Genomic DNA, 26,985 nt, shown 5'->3' with positions numbered 1-26,985 from the left:
AAATCTTACGTCAATTAGGTCGCCGGATAACGCGTATATATCTGCTCCTATAATAAATTTTTCTGGCGCAGCTCAGTGCAATGCTGGCCGATAGATTTGTCATGTATAAAAAGAAACAACTGATTTTTCTTTTCAATAATCGGGATGACCAAGGATTGGAGAAATTAGTACATTCTTTAAATTGAAATGAATGATTGTCATAAGTTACTTTTTATGAGAAAGATTATTATTAAGAGATTTTTTTAAAAACATTTACATGGGACTTGATATAACAATACTACGTATGCGCGAGGCTGCTTTTACCGTATACTACGACGCTCAGGTTCCGCCATCGCTCCACACGACTGGCCCAGCCAACACGATACACCAGACTGCTCGCTAGCAACTACTTACTCCTACTGCTACACAGTTCCTACTGCTGACAACACTGCTCTCTGGTCTGAGATTCTCTTATAGCTTACATATCGCAGGCAGCGCATGAGCAATCCATTGAAATTACATCTGCTCGAATGCGCTAGCAACAAATTCATTAATCATGGACCTCTTACAAGGTGGGTGGAATTTCAATTGTATCAAATGTTGCGATGATGACAGACCCTTCGCTCAGCGAGTCATTGTGCTTTTGTTCACTGCCAGGGTTCCGTAAGCATTCCACAAACGCCTGTGAGCATCTTCAACGATCTGATTTTCTGCCATACGAAATTCAATGACAGCTCTCTGCTTGTAACGTACCTCCGTTACAGCCGCCATTTTGAAGGCTGCGTATAGCGCCGACTCCAACCGGAACTGCATGCAACTATAGAGGCTGAAGCAGGAATATTCCACGATGTCCCACAACAAATTCAGCATTTCTTTAACAGAAACTGGCCGAGAAAAAAGTATGACCCATTACATATTGAACGCCCCTCGTAATACCTTAAGACATTATTAAATGAAAATACGTTAGGTGACTGATTTGTCTCTCCCGAAGATTTGCAATGATTCGAAGTGCAAATGCCCAAGGACTAAATCTGTGAAGGGCTCCAGAAGTTTCTTTCCAATTTAAATTCTCATCAACATGGACACCAAAAAATTCTAAAGTTTCCAAACTAGTTATTATTTCTTCACCGTATGTTATAGGTCTACTTATAATTAGTGTAGAATCTCTACACGTGCAAAACTGGATATGTTGTGCACGTCTACAAGGTCTGAGATGACACAGAAACTAGTCAGTATCTCAGTAAAAGTGTGAAGTGTGATCCAACGAGTTGCAGTTTTTCCTCTTTCAAATGATGCGAAGCATCTCGGGTACCAACGGCCCAATGACGCGCCTACTCACAATGTGTGGAGAGGGTAGTTCAGGGCGAAAGTGGTTTGTGATGTTTCGGGGCTGTTTTTCGTGCCATGGCTTGCGCATTTCCTTTTAGGTACCGGTCAACATGAACCAGGATGTCAATTCCTACATTATAGTGTACCATTCATCGTTCTTTCTTCGACACTCCTGTTATCACACATGGAAGGTCTATTCAAAAAATTCCGGAATGTTCGTAACATCGCGCCAATGGCATAATAACGACACCGTCACCCAGATGCAGCGCCGTTTGTTATTTGAACATCGCAGCGCCGGGAGACACTCAAGTGTCACATGGGCGGCTTACATTGTCACACGCACCTGTCGGTAGCGTGTGAGAAGGGCACGCCCAGCTCACGACATCTGCCGTTGTGGGCGGCCGGTTAGTGGATAACCGCGCTCACAGCACGATGGACGCTTACGAGAAGCGGCCGACCGTCTACGTCCTGGGCAACAGCGACTCCGACCCCACCGGCGTCGTTCGGTGAGTACGCAGCCTGCTCTGCACGTAGCAACGAGCAGTAGAGACTCAAAGAGACTCCAAACAGCCGGTACTCGAATGAACTGAATTTATTTTATGGTACATTAGTCTTCTGACTCGTTTGATATGTGTGTGTACTCTCTTGTTCCAGGTTCTTCACCTCTAGTAGCACGTATTTAATTACTTGTTGTATATAGAGGGCTTAACGGGTATAAGTGCATATATTTCTACTGGTGACTGTGTACGGTGTATTGAACAACGTTACATCAGTATTTACGTCACTTACAGACTAATAATTATAGCCAAAACAAGTCGTATGTTTTTGGATTGGTTAGTACCTCCAAGTGCATGTGGCAAGGGTAAACCATTAATGTTTATTTTCCCCTGGACACCAAGTCAGGTGGTGAAGTGTGGTCACGTGGACGCAAAACAGTTAGTCTATGCTAAAAGGTGTTGTCCTCTTAATGGTGCAGTACGACCGTGAACAATACATCAGGTCGCAAGCTTTGTGACGTGTTTGTGGGAAGATTACGGCGCAGATTAAAAGCAGCCAACACACTGATGTGTGTACATATTAAGGTACCACATATAGAAATATCTGCACCTGTATCTGTTACTTATACCTGTTTCAATCTCTACTAGCCGCTACAGTTTTTGCCCTTCGAGGCTCCCTCTACTCCCATGACAGTTTTCCCCTGATGTCTTAACACATATCCTATTTTTATGTCCACTTTTCTAGTCAGTATTTTCCATATACACTCCTGGAAATTGAAATAAGAACACCGTGAATTCATTGTCCCAGGAAGGGGAAACTTTATTGACACATTCCTGGGGTCAGATACATCACATGATCACACTGACAGAACCACAGGCACATAGGCACAGGCAACAGAGCATGCACAATGTCGGCACTAGTACAGTGTATATCCACCTTTCGCAGCAATGCAGGCTGCTATTCTCCCATGGAGACGATCGTAGAGGTGCTGGATGTAGTCCTGTGGAACGGCTTGCCATGCCATTTCCACCTGGCGCCTCAGTTGGACCAGCGTTCGTGCTGGACGTGCAGACCGCGTGAGACGACGCTTCATCCAGTCCCAAACATGCTCAATGGGGGACAGATCCGGAGATCTTGCTGGCCAGGGTAGTTGACTTACACCTTCTAGAGCACGTTGGGTGGCACGGGATACATGCGGACGTGCATTGTCCTGTTGGAACAGCAAGTTCCCTTGCCGGTCTAGGAATGGTAGAACGATGGGTTCGATGACGGTTTGGATGTACCGTGCACTATTCAGTGTCCCCTCGACGATGACCAGTGGTGTACGGCCAGTGTAGGAGATCGCTCCCCACACCATGATGCCGGGTGTTGGCCCTGTGTGCCTCGGTCGTATGCAGTCCTGATTGTGGCGCTCACCTGCACGGCGCCAAACACGCATACGACCATCATTGACACCAAGGCAGAAGCGACTCTCATCGCTGAAGACGACACGTCTCCATTCGTCCCTCCATTCACGCCTGTTGCGACACCACTGGAGGCGGGCTGCACGATGTTGGGGCGTGAGCGGAAGACGGCCTAACGGTGTGCGGGACCGTAGCCCAGCTTCATGGAGACGGTTGCGAATGGTCCTCGCCGATACCCCAGGAGCAACAGTGTCCCTAATTTGCTGGGAAGTGGCGGTGCGGTCCCCTACGGCACTGCGTAGGATCCTACGGTCTTGGAGTGCATCCGTGCGTCGCTGCGGTCCGGTCCCAGGTCGACGGGCACGTGCACCTTCCGCCGACCACTGGCGACAACATCTATGTACTGTGGAGACCTCACGCCCCACGTGTTGAGCAATTCGGCGGTACGTCCACCCGGCCTCCCGCATGCCCACTATACGCCCTCGCTCAAAGTCCGTCAACTGCACATACGGTTCACGTCCACGCTGTCGCGGCATGCTACCAGTGTTAAAGACTGCGATGGAGCTCCGTATGCCACGGCAAACTGGCTGACACTGACGGCGGCGGTGCACAAATGCTGCGCAGCTAGCGCCATTCGACGGCCAACACCGCGGTTCCTGGTGTGTCCGCTGTGCCGTGCGTGTGATCATTGCTTGTACAGCCCTCTCGCAGTGTCCGGAGCAAGTATGGTGGGTCTGACACACCGGTGTCAATGTGTTCTTTTTTTCCATTTCCAGGAGTGTATTTCTCTGCTACCGATTCTGCGGAGGACCTCTTCATTTCTTATTTCATCAGTCAGCTTAATTTTCGGCATGCTTCTCTAACACCACACGTCAAACTCTTCGGTTTTCTTCTCTCCCGGTTTTCCCACAGTCCTTGATTCACTTTCGTACAATGCAGTGATCCATGCATACATTCTCAAAAATTTCCCCCTCAAATTAAGACCTGCGTTTGGTGCTTGTAGATTTTTGTTAACTTTTACCCGTGCCAGTGTGCATTTTATGTAGTTGCTTCGTCAATCATACGTCATTTTGCTTTCAAGCCATCAGTATTCCTTTACTTCTTCCTCAACGACTTGGTCAAGAATTTCGATAAGTTTCTCGCTATCCTCGTTTCTGCTGCTCTCCATTACCTTCATCTTGGTTTGGTTCACTCTCAATCCGTAACATGAGGTCAGCAGTCTGCTTATTCCATTTAACAGTTTTTATATCTTTTCTGCTTTCACCAAAGGTAGTTATGTCATCAGCGAATCCTATCATTGGTACTCTTCCACTTTTAATTTAAGTGTCACTCTTTATTTTTTTTAATTTCGGTAATTTTGTCTCTGTTACTGGTAGCATGGGGTTGTCAGGTTCAGTAAATAATGCAGTGGAATATCTAAGATCAGTGCACACAAGCAATCTCAGTAAAATGGAATTGACACTTACTTCACCAAAAGAAATAAAATCTATCATAAAGTCCTTGAAATTAAAGCATTTTAGTGGTTATGATAACATATCAACAAAGTTAATAGAAGAGTGTTCATGTGAGCTTAGTCATATCTTAAGTTATTTGTGTAATCAATCACTTCTCACAGAAACATTCCTGGACTGGCTTAAATATGCTGAAGTTACACCTCTCCACAAGAAAGGGGACAAAGAAATGCCGTCAAACTACCGACCGATCTCACTTTTGCCAACTTCTTCAAAAATCTTTGAAAAGGTTATGTTCAAGCATCTACTTAACCACCTTAGCGAAAATAACATGCTGTCAAAGTCACAGTTTGGGTATCTCAAGGGTTCTGATATAGAGAAGGCTATTTACACTTAATTGAAAATGTCCCTAATTCATTAGACAACAAATTAAAGGCAACTTTCATATTCTGTGAACTGTCAAAGGCTTTTGACTGTGTGAATCACACCATTCTTTTAAGTAAATTAAAACATTATGGCATCACTGGTAGTGCTGCAAAGTGGTTCCAGTCATATCTTACAAGTAGAAAACAAAGGGTGTCATTATGTAACACTTAAGTAGTAGGCAATCAGACATCATCTGACTGGGAAGAAATTACATGTGGTGTTCTCCAAGGTTCCATACTAGGTCCACTACTTTTTCTTGTGTATGTTAATGACCTGTCATCTGTTACATTACGAGATGCCAAGTTTGTCTTATTTGCAGATGATACAAACATTGCAATAAATAGTAAATCAAAGGGTAGCTAGAAAGGGTACCTAATCAGATTTTTACTGACATTAATAAGTGGTTCATAGCCAATTCGCTGTCATTAACTTTGAAAAGACCCACTACATACAGTTCAGAACTCCCAAGAGATTTCCTTCTAGTCGGTGTATGAAATATGATGACATGGAAATAGGAGAAGTTGAGAGTGTAAAATTCTTGGGATTACAACTTGATAATAAATTCAGTTGGGAGCGACATATTAACGTACTGCTAAAGTTCCTAAACAAGTCTGTGTTTGCAATGCGAATGATGTCAGATGTAGGAGATATAAATATAAAAAAATGGCATATTTTGCTTATTTTCACTCCGTTATGTCACATGGTGTATTTTGGGGTAACTCCACAAACTGAGAAAAATTTTTAGAGTACAGAAGCGTATAATAAGAGTAATGTGTAGTGTAAATCCAAGAACATCATGTCGAAACCTATTCAAAGAATTGGGCATACTAACCACAGCTTCTCAGTATATTTATTCCTTAATGAAGTTTGTTGTAAATAATACATCTCTTTTTCCAACTAACTGCTTAGCACACAGTATCAGTATAAGAACAATATACATAAATATTTAAAATCACTTACTCTTGCCCATAAAGGAGTCTAGTATTCAGCTATGCATAATGTCAATAAGTTACCAGCAACCATTAAGAGTTTAGTTTCAGACAAGGCACAATTTCAACATAATTTAAAAGAATTTTTGGTGGCCAGCTCCTTCTATTCCATTCATGGAATTCTCAACAAGTGCAGAAGACCATTTTAATGAAAATTTATTATACTTTAATTTTTGACATGTAAGTCGTAAGTCTGTAAATAGTGAAAGTTTAATTTTAAATCTTGTACATAATTTGACTGTTCTTAACTGAGGATCATTGAAATTAATAATTTACTTTAATTTTTGACAATAGTTGGTTGTAATAGCCAAGTAACTAGCTACTGTGTGAATAGTGGATTTAATGAAAGCAGATGTAAATATTAAACGAGTAAATATTAGAAGTTCAGTTTTAATTCATGTACATAATTTTACTGTTTATTGAGTGAGGCTCATTAAAATTAATGAAACTGAAGTTTTCTTAATTACATATTTGTAATGTGTTTATCTGACATGTTCCACACCCAGAGAATTCCCTCTTTTGTGTGTTTATGGAATGAATAATTAATTAAATCAAATCAAATCAGTATCTTCGCAGTTGCATGGGTGATATTCATTGGGCTCTGAGCACTATGGGACTTAACAGCTGTGGTCATCAGTCCCCTAGAACCTAGAACTACTTGAACCTAAGTAACCTAAGGACATCACAAACATCGATGCCCGAGGCAGGATTCGAACCTGCGACCGGTAGCAGTCGCGCGGTTCCGGACTGAGCGCCTAGAACCGCTCGGCACCGCGGCCGGCGGTGATATTCTGCCAAAGGTCCGACGCTATCTCTCCCACCTCATTGATTGTATTACACTTGCCTGAATAACTTTTCGTAGGCTGTCTCAAACTCTGACTCTAAATACAGTATTCCCTATGTCTCCAAATAGATACCACATCATTCTTCTATAACGTCAGCAAACAGTTCCTTCTCCTCGTAAAGGTTCTCAGTGTAATCTCTACATATCAGTGTAATCTTTACCTCCTTTTTACACTCGTAATGACGACACCCTCGCTTTAAATTTGGTCGAAAGTTGTTTTGACTTTTCTTGTTTCTGAAAATGCCCCTCTGACCACCATTTCCTTTGCAGTTTCTTAACATTTTCCTGAAGACATTTTGTTTCCGCTTTCCCTCTTCCTCCTAGCGAACAGCATTCAGTACGCCACTCTCTGTGGAGAAACATCTAAAGATATCACTGTAGTGTCTAGATACCCGAAGAAAATGTGATTAGCCTTTACTGTCTATCACAGCTATGCCATATAGGGTGTTTGAAAATTCTCGTTACAAATTGCGAGGCCTTGTAGAGGGGAGTGAGTAGAAAATATTTTGAACTGGAACCCACGTCCGGAAACGTACCGTTTCCCTGCTACAGCCATTCGAAGACGTGTTGGTAAGGCGACCAATTTTAGAAGCAATCGATTAGACGTCACCCAGAACACCACTTGTTTTACAGTTCCATTCTTCATTAATGGCCAAAGAAGACGGATTCTCTTCAACGTGATGCAGTACGGCGCTTCCACTTCGGGTGTTCGGCGTCTTCTTAGGACACCACAGTCACGCCTGCTGACGGTGAAGTTATACTTTCTCGAAGCTGTTGCGTAACTGTGGTGAGAAGGGCATGTGATGGAATGAGACGTTGTGGACCGATCCGACATAAGCACTCCCAACTATGGCTACCCTGTTACATGCCTACCTAGTAAACACGTTTTCAGTCGCCTATAGCACGGAGACAGTACGTTTCCGAACATGGATTTCTGTCCAAATTATTATGTACTCACTTCCCTCTTCAAGTCCTAGACGTTCGTAACAATAATGTCCAAACATCCCGCATAAAGTGCGAACCTTCAATATTATATTAATAGCTCGAGGTGTTGTAAAACGGTTTCAAGCATACGGTAATAAACAAGGGGCGAGTATTTATGCTGCTCTTTTCATAATCATAACTTTTTTGCCTATCAAACGAACAAAAGTTTCCCCAAAATTATATATATACCTTAAATTTGTAATAACAAATCGAAATTTCGCGCCGTTATCCTGTAAGTTGGATAAAGGTGGCCACCCCAATTGCGACCAGGGAAGAACATCCATCTGTTATTCGGTTTTTGCGTAATGAAGGTGTGAAACCTATTGAAATTCATCGACGAATGAAGGTTCAGTACGGTGATGCATGTTTGTCACAGTAGCAAGTCTGCGAATGGAGTAGGAAGTTCGCGAACGGTGTGACTTCAGTGGAAGATGCTCCTCGTCCAGGCCAAGCACAACGAGTTGTGACTCCACAGAACATTGTAGCAGTTGAAGCCATAGTGAAGGAAAGGGATACCATTATACGCCGTGTATTCGATCTGCTGACGATAGAACCCTACTTTTTTGGGCTTGCTCCAGCCTGACGTGGGACATAGCTGGCTTCCGAAAAGGTCATGTGTGTCGGCAAGCCTCCGTTACATTTTCAGCAGGACCAGCACCTCAGAATTATTAATTATCGGGATCAGTGTCGCACCCTATGTTTTCTCTGGTCCCAGTCTCCATTGTATAGAGCACGTAGACCTACCGCTGGCCCACCACTCACAGTAAAGTCGACGAACGGTGAAGCGCCCTTTATTGCCTGCAGAGCAGATAGTATCCGCAGAACACAGTCGTTCGCAGCAGCTTCCAATCACTTGACAGCAGCTGCTTACGTACAGCAATTTACTTATCCCGTCCCCAAGAAGAGCGTCGACAGTAGGGCAACATTATGACGGGTGGAATATTTTTGTGAACAAAGAACTTAAAATTAACCTCACCGATTGAAGGGGCTGTGCAGGATCAAGGATTGCAAGAACTGGAGCTGCAGAGTCATTCTCAGCAGCTAACTTTGTCTATTGAAAGTTATGCTCACTAATAGACTCGCATAGCAGACATTAAAACAGTGGCAATTTGCGACAAAGTACACAGCTGTTGAAGCGGAACCTAACTGTAACATGATATGACAGTTATAACATACACAAAAAACAGTATTACGTGACAGCAGTCGTCTTTGTGCATATGCTTTCAACAATGCCCTTAACAAACAGGTCAGTGGGCGGTGAACAGTGTAACCGTTGCACTAATCACTTAAACATCTACACTGTAACTGCGAGAAAATGATTTTTTCAACAAGAAATTGTAGCTAAAAATGTTTAGAATACGCAGCCGTAGCTCACAGTCGTTGATACTACGAAATACGCTACAAGCAACGTGCGTGGGCATCCGACTATTCTGAAAGAAGTGTTTTAAATTATCTAGATACCGTACATATTTATAAATCAGGAGAACGACGGTCTGGGTGAGGATTTAAAAAGACAAATTTTATTGAAGCACAAGTGTAGTTTACGGCTGATGATATGTACTGAAGCGCCAAAGAAACTGGTACAGCCACACGTATTCAAACACAGAGATATGTAAACAGGCAAGAATGAGGAACTGCGGTTGGCAACACCTATATGAGACAACGAGTGTCTGGCGCAGTCGTTAGATCGGTTACTGCTGCTACAATGGAAGACTACCAACATTTAAATGGGTTTGAACGTGGTGTTATAGTCGGGGCACGAGTGGGATATTCCCGTACGACCATTTCACGAGTGTACCGCGAATATCAGGAATCCGGTAAAATATGAAGTCTCCGACATTTCTGGTGCTGGAAAAAAATCCTACAAGAACGGGACTAGCGACAACTGAAGGGAATCGTTCAACGTGACAGAGGTGCAACTGTTCCGCAAATTGCTGGAGATTTCAATGCTGGGCCATCAACAAGTGTCAGCGTGCGAACTACTCGACGAAACATCATCTATATGGGCTTTCGGAGCCGAATGCACACTCGTGTACCCTTGACGACTACATGACTCAAAGGTTACCCATCGCCTGAGCCCTTCAACACCGACATTGGACTGTTGATGATTATAAACATGTTGCCTTTCAAATTGTATCGAGGGGATGGACGTGTACCGGTACAGAGACAACCTTATGAATCCATGGACCCTGTATGTCACCAGGGCACTGTTCAAGCTGGTGGAGACTCTGTAATGGTGTGGAGCGTGTGCAGTTGGAGTGATGTGGGACCCCTGATACGTCTAGGTACGACACGTACGTAAGCATCCTGTCTGATCACCTGCATCCATTCATGTCCATTGTGCATTCCGACGGACTTGGGCAATTTCAGCAGGACAGTGAGATACACCAGACGTCCAGAATTTCTACAGAGTGGCTCCAGGAACACTCTTCTGAGATTAAATACTTTGGCTACCAAACTCCCCAGACATGAACATTATTGAGCATATCTGGGAATGCCTTGGAACGTGCTCTTGAGAAGATATCTCCAGCCCCTCTTACACTTACGGATTTATGGAAAACCCTGCAGGAATCATGGTGTCAATTCCCTCCATCGCTACTTCAGACATTAGTCGAGTCCATGCCATGTCTTCTTACGGCATTTCTGCGTTCACGCGGGGACCCTACACGGTATTAGGCAGGCGTACCAGTTTCTTTGGCTCTTCAGTGTAGAAATCAGAGGAACGCTAGTCTGAATAAGGATCCAAAAAGCCAGATTTTGTAGAAGCACAAGTGTATTTTACAACCGATGATATAGTGTGAACTATGTTTTTCATGGCTCTCAATATTCGGAACTATACAATACTTCACGATGCACACAGAGTTTTGAAGCGACCAGTAAAACATAGGGGCGAAATAACACAACTAGTTCATTTAGGTTGAACGTAAAATGTAAGAATCTAAATGTTCGAAAAGAATTTGTCTGACATGTGATCTCACACGAATGTAAAAGGAAAACGCAGACGTCGACCAATATGTATACATAAACGTAAGGTTTGCAGGTGACAGTTTCTACAATGGCATGCCAAAGATGAACACTGCACCGTCAGTTTATCCCACAAAACAGGTGAAAATCGTGAAGTGCCGACAAAGCACGTCTTCCCCTTGGGGCGGCTAACAAGGCTTGGTCTTTGGAGATTGTTTCAGACTTCTTCTTGGCGAGACAGATACGAGGGTGAGTCAAATGAAAACCTTAAATTTTTTTTTAAATATTGCTTTTTGTGCAGAAGTGGTACAAAGCTGTATCACTTTTCAACATAATCTCCCCCACACTCAATGCAAGTCCTCCAGCGCTTACAAAGTGCTTGAACTCTTCTAGAAAAAAATTCTTTTGGTAGTCCGCGCAACCACTCATGCAGCGCGTGGCGTACCTCTTCATCAGAACGGAACTTCTTTCCTCCCATTGCGTCTTTGAGTGGTCCAAAGATATGGAAATCACTTGGGGCAAGGTCTGGTGAGTATGGTGGATGAGGAAGACACTCAAAATGCAGGTCTGTGATTGTTGCAACTGTTGTGCGGGCCTTGCACTGTCATGTTGCAAAAGGACACCTGATGACAGCAATCCATGTCGCTTTGATTTGACTGCAGGCCGCAGATGATTCTTTAGGAGATCTGTGTATGATGCACTGGTGACAGTGGTTCCTCTAGGCATGTAATGCTCCAAAATGACGCCTTCTTCGTTCCAAAGCAGAGTCAACATAACCTTCCCTGCTGATGGTTCTCTTCGAAACTTCTTTGGTTTTGGTGGTGAGGAATGGCGCCATTCCTTGCTCGCTCTCTTCGTTTCCGGTTAGTGGAAGTGAACCCAGGTTTCGTCCCCAGTAACGATTCTTGTCGTTCAATGCGCCGAAGATGTTCTTCACAAGCATCAACACGTCGTTCTCTCATTTCAGGAGTCGGCTGCCATGGCATCCATCTTGCAGACACTTTGTGAAACTGGAGCACATCATGCACAATGTGGTGTGCTGACCCATGACTAATCTGTAAACATGCTGCAATGTCATTCAGTGTCACTCGGCGGTTTTCCTTCAGTATGGCTTCAACTGCTGCAATGTTCTGTGGAGTCACAACTCGTTGTGCCTGACCTGGACGAGGACCATCTTCCACTGAAGTCACACCATTTGCGAACTTCCTACTCCATTCTTAGACTTGCTGCTGTGACAAAAATGCATCACCGTACTGAATCTTCAATCGTCGATGAATTTCAATAGGTTTCACACCTTCACTACGCAAAAACAGAATAACAGAACGCTGTTCTTCCCTGGTGCAAGTCGCAAATGGGGCGGCCACCTTTATACTGATACTGCAACAGTATGTGTACATCTGCACTATGCTGCCACCTACAGGCCATTCTGCACGCTGTTTGTAGCAGGCTCACCAACTTACAGGATAACGGCGCGAAATTTCAATTTGTTATTACAGATTTAAGTTTTTCATTTGACTCACCCTCGTAAATGCGCAGACGCAGTGCTACAGTTCTTTTTCCAGCTGACACTGGTCTCGCGCCTGTTAAAGCGAGTTCCTTCCACCTGTCTCCAGGACGCGCGGCGGCTGCCTGCTGAGGGTCTGGGACTACTTCAGGGAGTTCTGCGGAAGCACCAGCCTGCACGGCCTCAAGTACGTGGGGGAGCCGGAAAAACCGCACGCTCAAAGGTACCGTGTCTCCTGGAAACTACTGTTAACCTTCTTCCTGTGTTTACAACTGTGACATTTATCAATTGCTAAGATTCTGCCCACAGGTGCACGCAGATATTCATCCAAGAAAGGGCAAGATACTGAAATTGATATTTTTGATTTAACTAATTCGGGAAGTTTGAGAACATGTCATGCTGCAAGAACTTTGTGATGGGCGGTACACAAAACGGTCTCAAACCTTTATTTCTTATCCATTCAACATACAGTACTGGCCATTGAAATTGCTACACCACGAAGATGACGTGCTACAGACGCGAAATTTAACCGACAGCAAGAAGATGCTGTGATATGCACATGATTAGCTTTTCAGAGCATTTACACAAGGTTGGCGCCGGTGGCGACACCTACAACGTGCTGACATGAGGGGAGTTTCCATCCGATTTCTCATACACAAACAGCAGTTGACCGGCGTTGCCTGGTGAAACGATGTTGTGATGCCTCGTGTAAGGAGGAGAAATGCATACCATCACGTTTTCGTCTTTGATAAAAGTCGGATTGTAGCCTATCGCGATTGCGGTTTATCGTATCGCGACACTGCTGCTCGCGTTGGTCGAGATCTAATGACTGTTAGCAGAATATGGTATCGGTGGGTTCAGGAGGGTAATACGGAACGCCGTGCTGGATCCCAACGGCCTCGTATCACTAACAGTCGAGATGACAGGCATCTTATCCGCATGGCTGTAACAGATCATGCAGTCACGTCTCGATCACTGTGTCAACAGATGGGGACATTTGCAAGACAACAACCACGTGCACGAACAGTTCGACGACGGTTTCAGCAGCATGGACTACCAGCTCGGAGACCATGGCTGCGGTTACCCTTGACGCTGCATCACAGACAGGAGCGCCTGCGATGGTGTACTGAACGACGAACCTGGGTGCACGAATGGCAAAACGTCATTTTTTCGGATGAACCCAGGTTCTGTTTACAGCATCATGATGGTCGCCTCCGTGTTTGGCGACATCGCGGTGAACGCACATTGGAAGCGTGTATTCGTCATCGCCATACTGGCGTATCACCTGGCGTAATGGTATGGGGTGCCATTGGTTACACGTCTCGGTGACTTCTTGTTCGCATTGACGGCACTTTGAACAGTGGACGCTACATTTAAGATGTGTTACGACCCGTGGCTCTACCCGTCATTCGATACCTGCAAAACCCTGCGTTTCAGCAGGGTAATGCACGACCGCATTTTGTAGGTCCTGTACGGGCCTTTCTGGATACAGAAAATGTTCGACTGCTCCCCTGGCCAGCACATTCTCCAGATCTCTCACCAATTGAAAACGTCTGCTCAATGGTGGCCGAGCAACTGGCTCGTTACAATACTCCAGTCACCACTCTTGATGAACTGTGGTACCGTGTTGAAGGTGCATGAACAGCTGTACCTGTACACGCTATCCAAGCTCTGTATGACTCAAGGCCCAGGCTTATCAAGGCCGTTATTACGGCCAGAGGTGGTTGTTCTGGGTACTGATTTCTCATTATCTATGCACCCAAATTGCGTGAAAATGTAATCACATGTCAGTTCTAGTATAGTATATTTGTCCAATGAATACGCGTAACGCACTTCTTTTTATATTGATAATATCAATACGGGTGCAATCTTTTTGATTTAACAGCCAGAAATCATGTCATCATTTGATTAAATCCAGGACAGCCAATGAGTTACACGGTGACAATTATTGAACATATGAAAAAAACATAAATTAGTTATAAACTACGGCGTGCATATACTTTATTCAACATGTAAACGTCACTACAGATATTCGGATTTAGGTAATGACATATTCGATATGTCTGCCATCATTGGCGATGATATGGCGTAAATGAATAGCGAAATTCTGTATGATCCGCTGAAGTGTCGGAACATCGCTGCTGTCGATGGCCTCCTGAATGGCAGTTTTCAGTGGTTTCGGTGATGTTGCTGTCCACCTTGTCTTTAATATAGCTCCACAAAAAGGAGTCGCATGTGTTCAGATCCGGAGAATACGGCGGCCAATCGAAGCCCATAAGAGTGGCCTCTGGGTGTCGCGTATTCTATAACTGCGGCATCTAGTTCACTTAAGGTACGTGTTGTTGAGAGGCATATGTTATTATTTGATATGTCATTGGCCATTTGTTTGTCTGACTACCAAGTTAGCAGTACATTTATCTGTAAGGTTATGTTACTGTGGTGTAGTGTGAACAGATATAAGGAAAGAGTTTAGGGTGTGTGTCAAGGAATGTTAGGTTATTCTTAGCACTGCCTTCTGCTTTATTATATTGCTTGATACAAGAATGGCTAATTAGGCTGGCGACCAATATCAATATGTAATATTACAATTTGCTTTTGTGCTGGAAGAACGTCTGTTCCTGACCCAATTTTTTACTGTTGGTTATACTGTCCTGGAGTGTTTTGGAAATGAATCTCAACCTGATTCTTCTTTTCCCATTAGGTTATCTCAAGGACGCAACTTTCTCAAACATTCCTAGCCGTGGTTTAACGTTAGCGTCGATTACTGGTTAAGGTGGTCGGTGTTACCGTTACAACACGTGCGTAGACAAGTAATTCTACATACCTTCATAAACCCGCCAACAAACAGTCGGATCCCTGATATGCAGTATCAGTGAGGTATTTCGTTCCAAAGACGGACAAACAAGCTATTAAACAGGTGGTCATGACGTTTTGGCTGATCAGTGTACAAGAGAAAAGCGTTAGGGCTTTATCTAGACTGTAAACGTACACCTATTCAAACACTGAAGCTCCCAGCGACAGTGAAGAGCTCCGCTAACCAACTGGGGCTCATCCTGAAAGTTTCTTTCAAACTGTTGTTCGTAAGTGTCAAGCTGGTATTTCAGAAATGTGTAAAAATTATTTATGTACAACTCAGTGCAGGGCAACAGAATAATGTGAAATACATGCGGAGCTCAGACTACGCGATATAAAATCCAGACTAGCCGGTACATCGAACAATTCGTTGTGGGAAAGCAAATTGTTTTCAACCAAATTTACATACGCCATCTGAATACAAAACAAAATGACTCAGTTTAAAATGTCGGCCCTGAATACTGCTAATCTGTATCTTTAGTCTTGCATACAATAACTGTACAAGAAATGTCATTACAGTTACATAGCGAATGAACACAAAAATTAACGCATCTGACTTTCTGATAAAATTGCTTTAAATTCACAAGACAGCACCTTACCAAATTATTTTACTGATGTTTAACCTCTGAACTGATACTAGCATTATTTTCAAAAATACACACTGCCCATCACTGGGCATTACAATGGACATCAACATTGTTGTTGTTGTTGTTGTGGTCTTCAGTCCTGACACTGGTTAGATGCAGCTCTCCATGCTACTCTATCCTGCGCAAGCTTCTTCATCTCCCAGTACCTACTGCAATCTACATCCTTCTGAATCTGCTTAGTGTATTCATCTCTTGGTCTCCCTATACGATTTTTACCCTCCACGCTTCCCTCCATTACTAAATTGGTGATCCCTTGACGCCTCAGAATGTGTCCTACCAACCGGTCCCTTCTTCTTGTCAAGTTGTGCCACAAACTCCTCTTCTCCACAATTCTATTCAGTACCTCCTCATTAGTTGAGTGATCTACCCATCTAATCTTCAGCATTCTTCTGTAGCACCACATTTTGAAAGCTTCTATTCTCTTCTTGTCCACACTATTTATCGTCCACGTTTCACTTCCATACATGGCTACACTCCATACAAATACTTTCAGAAACGACTTCCTGACACTTAAACCTATACTCCATGTTAACAAATGTCTCTTCTTCAGAAACGCTTTCCTTGCCATTGACAGTCTACATTTTATATCCTCTCTACTTCGACCACCATCAGTTATTTTGCTCCCCAAATAGCAAAACTCCTTTACTACTTTAAGTGTCTCATTTCCTAATCTAAGTCCCTCAGCATCGCCCGATTTAATTCGACTACAATCCATTATCCTCGTTTGCTTTTGTTGATGTTCATCTTATATCGTCGTTTTAAGACACTGTCCATTCCGTTCAGCTGCTCTTCCAGGTCCTTTCCTGTCTCTGGAAGAATTACAATGTCATCGGCGAACCTCAAAGTTTTTATTTCTTCTCCATGGATTTTAATTCCTACTCCGAATTTTTCTTTTGTTTCCTTTACTGCACGCTCAATATGCAGATTGAATAACATCGGGGATAGGCTACAACCCTGTCTTACTCCCTTCCCAACCACTGCTTCCCTTTCATGCCTCTCGACTCTTACAACTGCCATCTGGTTTCTGTACAAATTGTAAACAGCCCTTCGCTCCATGTATTTTACCCCTGCCACCTTCAGAATTTGAAAGAGAGTATTCCAGTCAACAATGTCAAAAACTTTCTCCAAGTCTACAAATGCTAGAAACGTAGGTTCGCCGTTCCTTAATCTATCTTCTAAGACATGTCGTAGGGTCAGTATTGTCTCAAGTCGTAGGGTCAGTATTGTCTCACGTGTTCCAACATTTCTACCGAATCAAAACTGATCTTCCCCGAGGTCGGCATCTACCAGTTTTTCCATTCGTCTGAAAAGAATTCATGTTAGTATTTTGCAGCCGTGGCTTATTAAACTGGTAGTTCGGTAATATTCACATCTGTCAACACCTGCTTTCTTTGGGATTGGAATTATTATATTCTTCTTTAAGTCTGAGGGTATTTCGCCTGTCTCGTACATCTTGCTAACAAGATGGTAGAGTTTTGTCAGGGCTGGCTCTCCCAAGCCTATTAGTAGTTCTAATTGAATGTTGTCTCCGCCCCTGGCCTTATTTCGACTTAGGTCTTTCAGTGATCTGTCAAACTCTTCACGCAGTATTATATCCCCCATTTCATCCTCAATTACCTCCTCTTCCATTTCCATAATATTGTCCTCAAGAACATCGTCCATGTATAGACCCTCTATATACTCCTTCCACCTTTGTGCTTTCCCGTCTTTGCTTAGAACTGGGTTTCCATCTGAGCTCTTGATATTCATGTAAGTGGTTCTCTTTCCTCCAAAGGCCTCTTTAATTTTCCTGTAGGGAGCATCTATCTTACCCCTAGTGATATACGCCTCTACATCCTTACATTTGTTCTCTAGCCATCCCTGCTTAGCCATTTTGCGCTTCCTGTCGATCTCTTTTTTGAGACATTTGTATTCCTTTTTGCCTGCTTCATTTACTGCATTTTTGTATTGTCTCCTTTCATCAATTAAATTCAATACCTCTTCTGTTACCCAAGAATTTCTATTAGCCCTTATCTTTTTACCTACTTGATGCTCTGCTGCTTTCACTATTTCATCTCTCAAAGGTACCCATTCTTCTTCTGCTGTATTTCTTTCCCCCATTCTTGTCAGTCGTTCCCTAATGCTCTCCATGGAAGTCTCTACAACCTCTGGTTGTAGAACATTATGGGAATTAAATCTATTGGCCTACCTGTGCGCAAGGAGCTCTCGTCTGCTCTGCAACTTGCTGCTGTTAGGAATAATAATGTGGCTATCAAAACTCAAATTTCAGTTTCCGTACTTGCGACGTGGCGTGCAAGGCGGTATCTCACCAGTTTTCATAATTGTGTCTTACAAGGGAAACTCCCGATAGCACCTCTCTCAGATTAAGTGGTAATATGGCCCAATGGACAGCCCGCGAACACAGGTCAAGCACGAAAACAGAAAGAAGTTGTACTGAACTACAAAAAAAGCGTAATAGAAACAGTGAACGCTCCTTGCTTTACATGTGCAACATAGAGACAAAACAGACGCCGCGTTTTGGTTACGTGGTTACGGTGTTGGACTGCAAAGGGAATATCTGTGCTCCAACCTCCCTCGTGCCCAATATTTTTTTTCTCACAAAGTTTGGAACTGTCCGTCCGTTCATTGACGTGTCTGTTCTCTGTATTCTAATTTGTGTCTTTGTCCTGGTGCAAAGTCCGTTTGGAACAGCGACTTGTAACGAAGGGATCTCAAAATGTACAGACCTCCTATTTGTTCTACTCATATACCACATGTTATGGCTCTTGCGTTCCGTTTTGGAAGTTTTGACTCTTGAATTCCTTTATTGTAACACAGTTCATACCTGTTTATTTGTTGTTTTCATTTCCGTGAGAGGTCTACAGGGCATCTCGCCTGCTCTCATTAGTCATCACATTTACTTCCGAGGATAATACACACATCTCGGTTCCGAGAGTTTCAGAGGCTGTACAGAAAACTTGAATAGATATCAACATAAACATCATTTCCGCGCTTTTAATTGATCTTGAAAACCACACATTGCATGTTGTACCACCATACAGCGAGACCTTCAGAGGTAGTGGTCCAGATTGCTGTACACAACGGTACCACTAATACCCAGTAGCACGTCCTCTTGCATTGATGCATGCCTGTATTCGTCGTGGCATACTATCCACAAGGCGCTGTTGGTCCAGAATGTCCCACTCCTGAACGGCGGTTCGGGGTAGATCCGTCAGAGTGGTTGGTGGGTCATGTCGTCCATAAACAGCCCTATTCAGCCTATCCCAGGCATATTCGATAGGGTTCATATCTGGAGACCATGCTGGCTACTCTAGTCGAGCGACGTCGTTATCCTGAGGAAGTCATTCACAAAATGTGCACGATGGGGGCGCGAATTGTCGTCCATGAAGACGAATGGCCTGCCAATATGCTGCCGATATGATTGCACTATCGCTCGGAGGATGGCATTCACGTATCGTATGTTGATCAGAGAGGTTAACTTTGCTTTGTCAGATTTAAGTCAGAGAGTAGCAGTAGCAGCCGTTATGGCGCCTTCCATGACCACAAGCGGTGTACGTCGGCCTCACACAATGCCAACCCAAAACAGCAGGGAACATCCACCCTGCTGCACTCGCTGGACAGTGTGTCTAAGGCGTTCAGCCTGACCGGGTTGCCTCCAAACACATCTTCGACGATTGTCTGGTTGGAGGCATATGCGAAACTCATCGGAGAAGAGAACGTGGTGCCAATTCTGAGCGGTTCATTCGGCATGTTGTTGGGCCCATATGTACTGTGCTGCATGGTGTCGTGGTTGCAAAGGTGGACCTCGCCATGGACGTTGGGAGTGAAGTTGCGCATCATGCAGCCTATTGCGCACAGTTTGAGTCGTAACAAGACGTCCTGTGGCTGCCCGAAAAGCATTATTCAACATGGTGGCGTTGCTGTCAGGGTTCACCCAAGGCATACTTCGTAGGTAGCGGTCATCCGCTACAGTACTACCCCTTGGGCTGCCTGAGCGAGGCATCTCATGGACAGTTCCTGTCTCTCTGTATCCCTTCCATGTCCGAACAACATCGCTTTGGTTCACTCCGACACGCGTTGTTGACAGCCCTTGTTGGCACATAGCAACAATGCGGACGCGATCGAACCGCGATATTGACCGTCCAGGCATTGTTGATCTACAGACAACACGATCCGTGTACCTCCTTCCTGGTGGAATGACTGGAACTGATCGGCTGTCGGATCCCTCCGTCTAATAGGCGCTGCTCATGCCTGGTTGTTTACATCTTTGGGCGGGTTTAGTGACATCTCTGAACAGTCAAAGGGACTGTATCTGTAATACAATATCCACAGTCAACGTCTATCTTCAGGAGTTCTGGAAACCGGGGTGATGCAAAACTTTTTTTGTTGAGTGTATATTCTTACCGCATGATTCTTGTTCTATAACCAACATATAGCATGACCGTTGCCAAGGTTACAGAAGGAGAACAGACACGTTAATGACCTGACGGACAGTTCATAATTTGAAAACAAAAAGAGTTGGGCATCACGGGGAGTTGAACACGGATCTCCCCCTGGGCAGTCTAACATCGGGACCACACAAGCACGACACAGCGGTTCTTGTAACTCCTTCGATGTTGCACATCTTGAGCTTGGACCGTTCACTGTTTCTGTTTTGCTTCTTCTCTCACAGTTCAGTACACAATCTTCCTGTTTTCGTGCTTGATCTGTGTTCCGTCTGCTATGACTGGCAAACTTAGTGTGTAATTCTTGTTTTGTTAGGTGAGCAGGGGGCCTCTGTTTTTTGTTACCCAGCCAATCGGAAGCAAGAAAAAAGATGCACTTTTCTATAAGATAATGCAGTATGTCTGTTGCTCTGATAAAGATTTTTTTCCCAGCAGTGGAAGACGTGGGTATGTCACCTTATAAGCCAGTATCACGTCACAGCATGACTCTGATTTTTTTTAAACATAGGCTACACTATTATTCTTAAAAAAGTCTTCACCTGAAACAGCATGACCTCTATAGTGATGTAAAGGACTAAGTAGTCACATACGCTACATGCTATCTCAGGTTGTTCCCAGGGCATCTCATATGGAAGTGGACACTATCATAAAGCAAACATTTAAAACGCCGTAATGTGAGAAGAACTAGACTAACCACGATCGAGCGATGTGGGTAGTTGGTTAAATCCCCCACGACTTTCTTTTGGATGATGGTGGTTCAGACGCCTGTTGTAGCGATCCAGCTACATACAGCTAACCTACTATGTTATCTAGCTCAGTTATGAATCAACCCATTTGAAGTGATCGTGACTCAGCTTGCCACTAAATTTGCGCCAAACTACCATAAAACACTGAGTCAATCCTGCTCGTTGCAAATCTGATGTGGTGTGAAAAAAAAGTCTCTGATTTGTGCTAACAAAAATTTGAGCGTTTTCCTAATATTTATCTCTGCATACACAGTTAAGTACGATACAACTGTATGCATATATGGTTATGATGATGTGCCAGTAGGAAATCTGATTGTAAGTGAACACACAGTGCGCGGTCCGACACTTATTATGTTTACTCGCATCTGCGTATGTTGCACCAGTCAGGCGTAAGTATCTCTGCTGTCATTGGCCGTTGCATTCAGCTTAATGGTGGGAGCTACAATTCGAACAAATACAATTCCCTTAATAATTGCACATTAAATTCACTGCAACTGTGGTGCACAGATGTTTCACGCTCACCAAAAGATACTTAAAATAGCAGCAGCACTAAAATCATGAATGACAGAAACAGGAACAGGATTCGAAACAACTACACTAATGGAGGACAACAATGTCTACATTAATAACAAAATTTCGCTAACATGACATTTATTTTTGAAGAAGAAGCAAATCAAAGATTAGTTTCTTTGAACAAATTCAAAACAGAACGTTAACAATTTTAATAGTTGTTTTAATCTTTGATGAGAGCTAAAGCAGCAATTGTTATCTGTTACGATGCAGGCGGTGAGGTGCAATGTTGTTGGCAGCCTATCGTTGCAGACGGCGTGTTGAAATCAGCCCCGTCGCGTGTAGATGCTGCAGATGGATTATCTCATGTGGAATTCTACTTCAACAGTGACGTATTATAGGCCACTGTACAGTTGGACATTGTTACTGTTGTTGCCAACATTCAGCTTTACAGAATGATTTATTACGTCCCTCATGCACAACGCTGAAGTAACTCAGTTCAGTAGAGGGTCTTACAGTTATTTCGATCGCGGAATTAAAGTCTGTTCGTTTACCACGCGAATAACGCGACCGCAACTCGCCACTGTTGGCGGTAACACGCACACTCACAATAAAAAGTTTCTACACGCCTGTGACACAATTAACGGTCCGTGCACACGGTAGTAAGTAAACTATTTAAAATGCACACGGCACGGTCACAGAGAACACATTTCATTCCAGAACACCGTAACTACAGTGTTGTCTGTCCATAGCTATAGTGTCGTAGTTAGGCGACACAGTTCGTTTGGTGGTTTTACACAGTGCAGCTTCTCTGCCCACTTTAAACCTTTTTACATTCAATTACAGGAAGGAACAGGAATGTATCTCGTCGTTAATCAGTATCTTTCACACCAATTGTTTCACGACACGACATAGTCCACCTTCTCGGTACCAACATCAGTGCTACGCACGCTCTACTCACGCTGTTTGACCCACAATCGATATTCTGATCGCTTTCACTTTGCTTGTACAATATCCCAGTATACATCGGTTAGACCGTCAGTGAGAGAGCACTTCGATTTCCTGCTGCTAATAAGGCGAGTACACCGTTCGCTTGTTACACATTTTTGCGAGCTTCAAACAGGTACAACTTATTTTCAGTTATCTGGGTGGTTACTATTTTATTTTTGTAATTTCTTGCGTGTTTGAGTGCCTACTAGACACAACCGCTTATTTTAATAACAGTGTAGTGTACAGTATCGCCGTTGCTACTGACCCTCGTATCGTACAGGCTTTTGTTTGTTTGGTTAGAACAGCTCAGTGTCGGTTAGACCGTCAGTGAGACAGCACTTCGATTTCCTGCTGCTAATAAGGCGAGTACACCGTTCGCTTGTTACACATTTTTGCGAGCTTCAAACAGGTACAACTTATTTTCAGTTATCTGGGTAGTTACTATTTTATTTTTGTAATTTCTTGCGTGTTTGAGTGCCTACTAGACACAACCGTTTATTTTAATAACAGTGTAGTGTACAGTATCGCCGTTGCTACTGACCCTCGTATCGTACAGGCTTTTGTTTGTTTGGTTAGAACAGCTCAGTGTCGGTTAGACCGTCAGTGAGAGAGCACTTCGATTTCCTGCTGCTAATAAGGCGAGTACACCGTTCGCTTGTTACACATTTTTGCGAGCTTCAAACAGGTACAACTTATTTTCAGTTATCTGGGTAGTTACTATTTTATTTTTGTAATTTCTTGCGTGTTTGAGTGCCTACTAGACACAACCGTTTATTTTAATAACAGTGTAGTGTACAGTATCGCCGTTGCTACTGACCCTCGTATCGTACAGGCTTTTGTTTGTTTGGTTAGAACAGCTCAGTGTCGGTTAGACCGTCAGTGAGAGAGCACTTCGATTTCCTGCTGCTAATAAGGCGAGTACACCGTTCGCTTGTAGGGTAAACATAGTCATGTGTAGGGACTGTGGTTGTTGTGAGCGGACGCAAGGAGAATTGGCCACTCTTCGGGGGCAGGTGGAGGCTTTGTCTGTTAGGCTCATCGAGCTCGAGGCGCAGGCGTCGGCTCGTAGTGGCGTTGGGGCAACTGTGGTGAGACCTATGCCTACTTCGGTGGCCTTGGAATCACATGGAACCCCTGATGTCGCTGCGTCTTCCGGCAGTGAGCATCTTACCGGTCAGCCATCACTCCAGGGTGAATGGCGGACAGTGGTGGGCTCGCGCGTGCCTGGCCGAAAGGCGAAGGTGGGATCTGGCCGCGTGGCAGCTGCCTTACCCCTTTCCAACAGGTACGGGGTGCTTCCTAGTGGTGATGACATCGTTTCCGAGCCACCACAGGATGCCTCGCCTGTTGGGCCAGTGGCCGATTCTCCGGCAAGGTCCCGACAGTCACAGAGGGCGGGCCTATTAGTTATAGGGAGCTCCAACGTTAGGCGGGTTATGGAGCCCCTTAGCAAAATAGCGGGTAGGTCGGGGAAGAATGCCAGTGTGCACTCGGTGTGCTTGCCGGGGGGTCTCGTCCGTAATGTGGAGGAGGCCCTTCCGGCAGCTATTGAACGCACTGGGTGTGACCGGCTGCAGATAGTAGCACATGTCGGAACGAATGACGCCTGCCGCTTGGGTTCTGAGGCCATCCTTGGTTCCTTCCGGCGGCTGGCTGATTTGGTGAAGACAACCAGCATCGCACGCGGAGTGCAAGCTGAGCTTAATATCTGCAGCATAGTGCCCAGAGTCGATCGCGGTCCTCTGGTTTGGAGCCGTGTGGAGGGTCTAAACCAGAGGCTCAGACGACTCTGCGACTATAATGGTTGCAAATTCATCGACCTCCGTTATTGGGTGGAGAACTGTAGGGCCCCCCTAGACAGGTCAGGCGTGCACTACACACCGGAAGCAGCTACTAGGGTAGCAGAGTACGTGTGGCGTGCACACGGGGGTTTTTTAGGTTAGAGGGACTCCCCCTTGGGCGAAACGATAAAATACCTGACGGCTTACCATCGTTGATAAAGAACGTCCGTCCTCAGAGACCAAAAACAGGAAAAGTCAACGTAATATTGGTAAACTGCAGGAGTATCCAGGGCAAGGTTCCTGAATTAGTATCTCTTATTGAAGGAAATAGTGCGCATATAGTATTAGGAACGGAAAGTTGGTTAAAACCGGAAGTGAACAGTAACGAAATCCTAGACACAGAATGGAATATATACCGCAAGGATAGGATAAACGCCAATGGTGGAGGAGTATTTATAGCAGTAAAGAATTCAATAATATCCAGTGAAGTTATTAGCGAATGCGAATGTGAAATAATCTGGGTTAAGTATCAAAGGTGGGTCAGATATGATAGTCGGATGCTTCTATAGACCACCTGCATCAGCAACCGTAGTAGTTGAGCGCCTCAGAGAGAACCTGCAGAACGTCGTGAAGAAGTTTCGTGATCATACTATTGTAATAGGGGGAGACTTCAATCTACCAGGTATAGAATGGGATAGTCACACAATCAGAACTGGAGCCAGGGACAGAGACTCTTGTGACATTATCCTGACTGCCTTGTCCGAGAATTACTTCGAGCAGATAGTTAGAGAACCAACTCGTGAAGCTAACGTTTTAGACCTCATAGCAACAAATAGACCGGAACTTTTCGACTCCGTGAATGTAGAAGAGGGTATCAGTGATCATAAGTCAGTGGTTGCATCAATGACTACAAGTGTAATAAGAAATGCCAAGAAAGGAAGGAAAATATATTTGCTTAACAAGAGTGATAGGGCACAAATCGCAGAATATCTGAGTGACCACCATCAAACGTTCATTTCTGAGGAAGAGGATGTGGAACAAAAATGGAAAAAATTCAGAAACATCGTCCAGTACGCCTTAGATAAGTTCGTACCGACTAAGGTCCAAAGCGAGGGGAAAGATCCACCGTGGTATAACAATCATGTACGAAAGGTACTACGGAAACAAAGAAAGCTTCATCATAGGTTTAAGAGTAGTCGAATCATAGCTGATAAGGAAAAGCTGAACGAAGCGAAAAAGAGCGTAAAGAGAGCAATGAGAGAAGCATTCAACGAATTCGAACATAAAACATTGGCAAACAATCTAAACAAGAACCCTAAAAAGTTTTGGTCATATGTAAAATCAGTAAGCGGATCTAAATCCCCTATTCAGTCACTCGTTGACCACGATGGCACCGAAACAGAGGACGACCGAAGAAAGGCAGAAATACTGAATTCAGTGTTCCGAAACTGTTTCACTGCGGAAAATCGTAACACGGTCCCTGACTTCAGCCGTCGCACGGACGCCAAAATGGAAAATATTGAAATAAACGATATCGGAATTGAAAAACAACTGCTATCACTTAGTAGCGGAAAAGCATCCGGACCAGACGAGATACCCTTAAGATTCTACAGTGATTATGCTAAAGAACTTGCCCCCTTTCTATCAGCAATTTATCGTAGATCGCTGGAAGAACGTAAAGTACCTAGCGACTGGAAGAAAGCGCAGGTCGTTCCCATTTTCAAGAAGGGTCATAAATCAGATGCGAATAATTATAGGCCTATTTCGCTTACGTCAATCTGTTGTAGAATAATGGAACATGTTTTGTGTTCTCGTATTATGACGTTCTTAGATAATACAAATCTCCTTCATCATAACCAACATGGATTCCGCAAACAGAGATCATGTGAAACTCAGCTCGCCCTATTTGCCCAAGAAATTCACAGTGCCGTAGACACTGGCGAGCAGATTGATGCCGTATTCCTGGACTTCAGGAAGGCATTTGATACGGTTCCGCACTTACGTTTAGTGAAAAAAATACGAGCTTACGGAATATCGGACCAGGTTTGTGATTGGATTCAGGATTTCCTAGAAGAAAGAACACAACATGTCATTCTTAACGGTTCAAAATCTGCAGATGTAGAGGTAATTTCGGGAGTACCGCAGGGAAGCGTGATAGGACCTTTATTGTTTACAATATACATAAATGACTTAGTTGACAACATCGGTAGCTCCGTGAGGCTATTTGCAGATGACACGGTTGTCTACAAGAAAGTAGCAACATCAGAAAACTCGTACGTAATCCAGGAGGACCTGCAGAGGATTAATGCATGGTGCGACAGCTGGCAGCTTTCCCTAAACGTAGATAAATGTAATATAATGCGCATACATAGGGGCAGAAATCCATTCCAGTACGATTATGCCATAGGTGGTAAATCATTGGAAGCGGTAACGACCGTAAAATACTTAGGAGTTACTATCCGGAGCGATCTGAAGTGGAATGATCACATAAAACAAATAGTGGGAAAAGCAGGCGCCAGGTTGAGATTCATAGGAAGAATTCTAAGAAAATGTGACTCATGGACGAAAGAAGTAGCTTACAAAACGCTTGTTCGTCCGATTCTTGAGTATTGCTCATCAGTATGGGACCCTTACCAGGTTGG

At 44.1% G+C, this 26,985-nt stretch overlaps 1 protein-coding gene across 1 annotated transcript in view; it reads left to right on the top strand.

Moving 5' to 3' along the window:
* The first annotated feature begins 1,740 nt into the window (after positions 1–1,740).
* Positions 1,741–26,985, top strand: part of LOC124616210 (pickpocket protein 28-like) — a 146,089-nt gene continuing 120,844 nt past the window's right edge. The window contains exons 1-2 of the mRNA XM_047144513.1: positions 1,741–1,814; positions 12,457–12,594. Coding sequence (XP_047000469.1) covers positions 1,741–1,814; positions 12,457–12,594 — 212 coding nt within the window. The remainder of the gene's footprint in view (positions 1,815–12,456; positions 12,595–26,985) is intronic.

This window comes from Schistocerca americana, chromosome 5 (genome assembly GCF_021461395.2).
Source record: "Schistocerca americana isolate TAMUIC-IGC-003095 chromosome 5, iqSchAmer2.1, whole genome shotgun sequence".
Taxonomy (NCBI): domain Eukaryota; kingdom Metazoa; phylum Arthropoda; class Insecta; order Orthoptera; family Acrididae; genus Schistocerca; species Schistocerca americana.
Note: the sequence above shows the minus strand (reverse complement) of the source record. Positions and strands in the feature narration are given on the sequence as shown.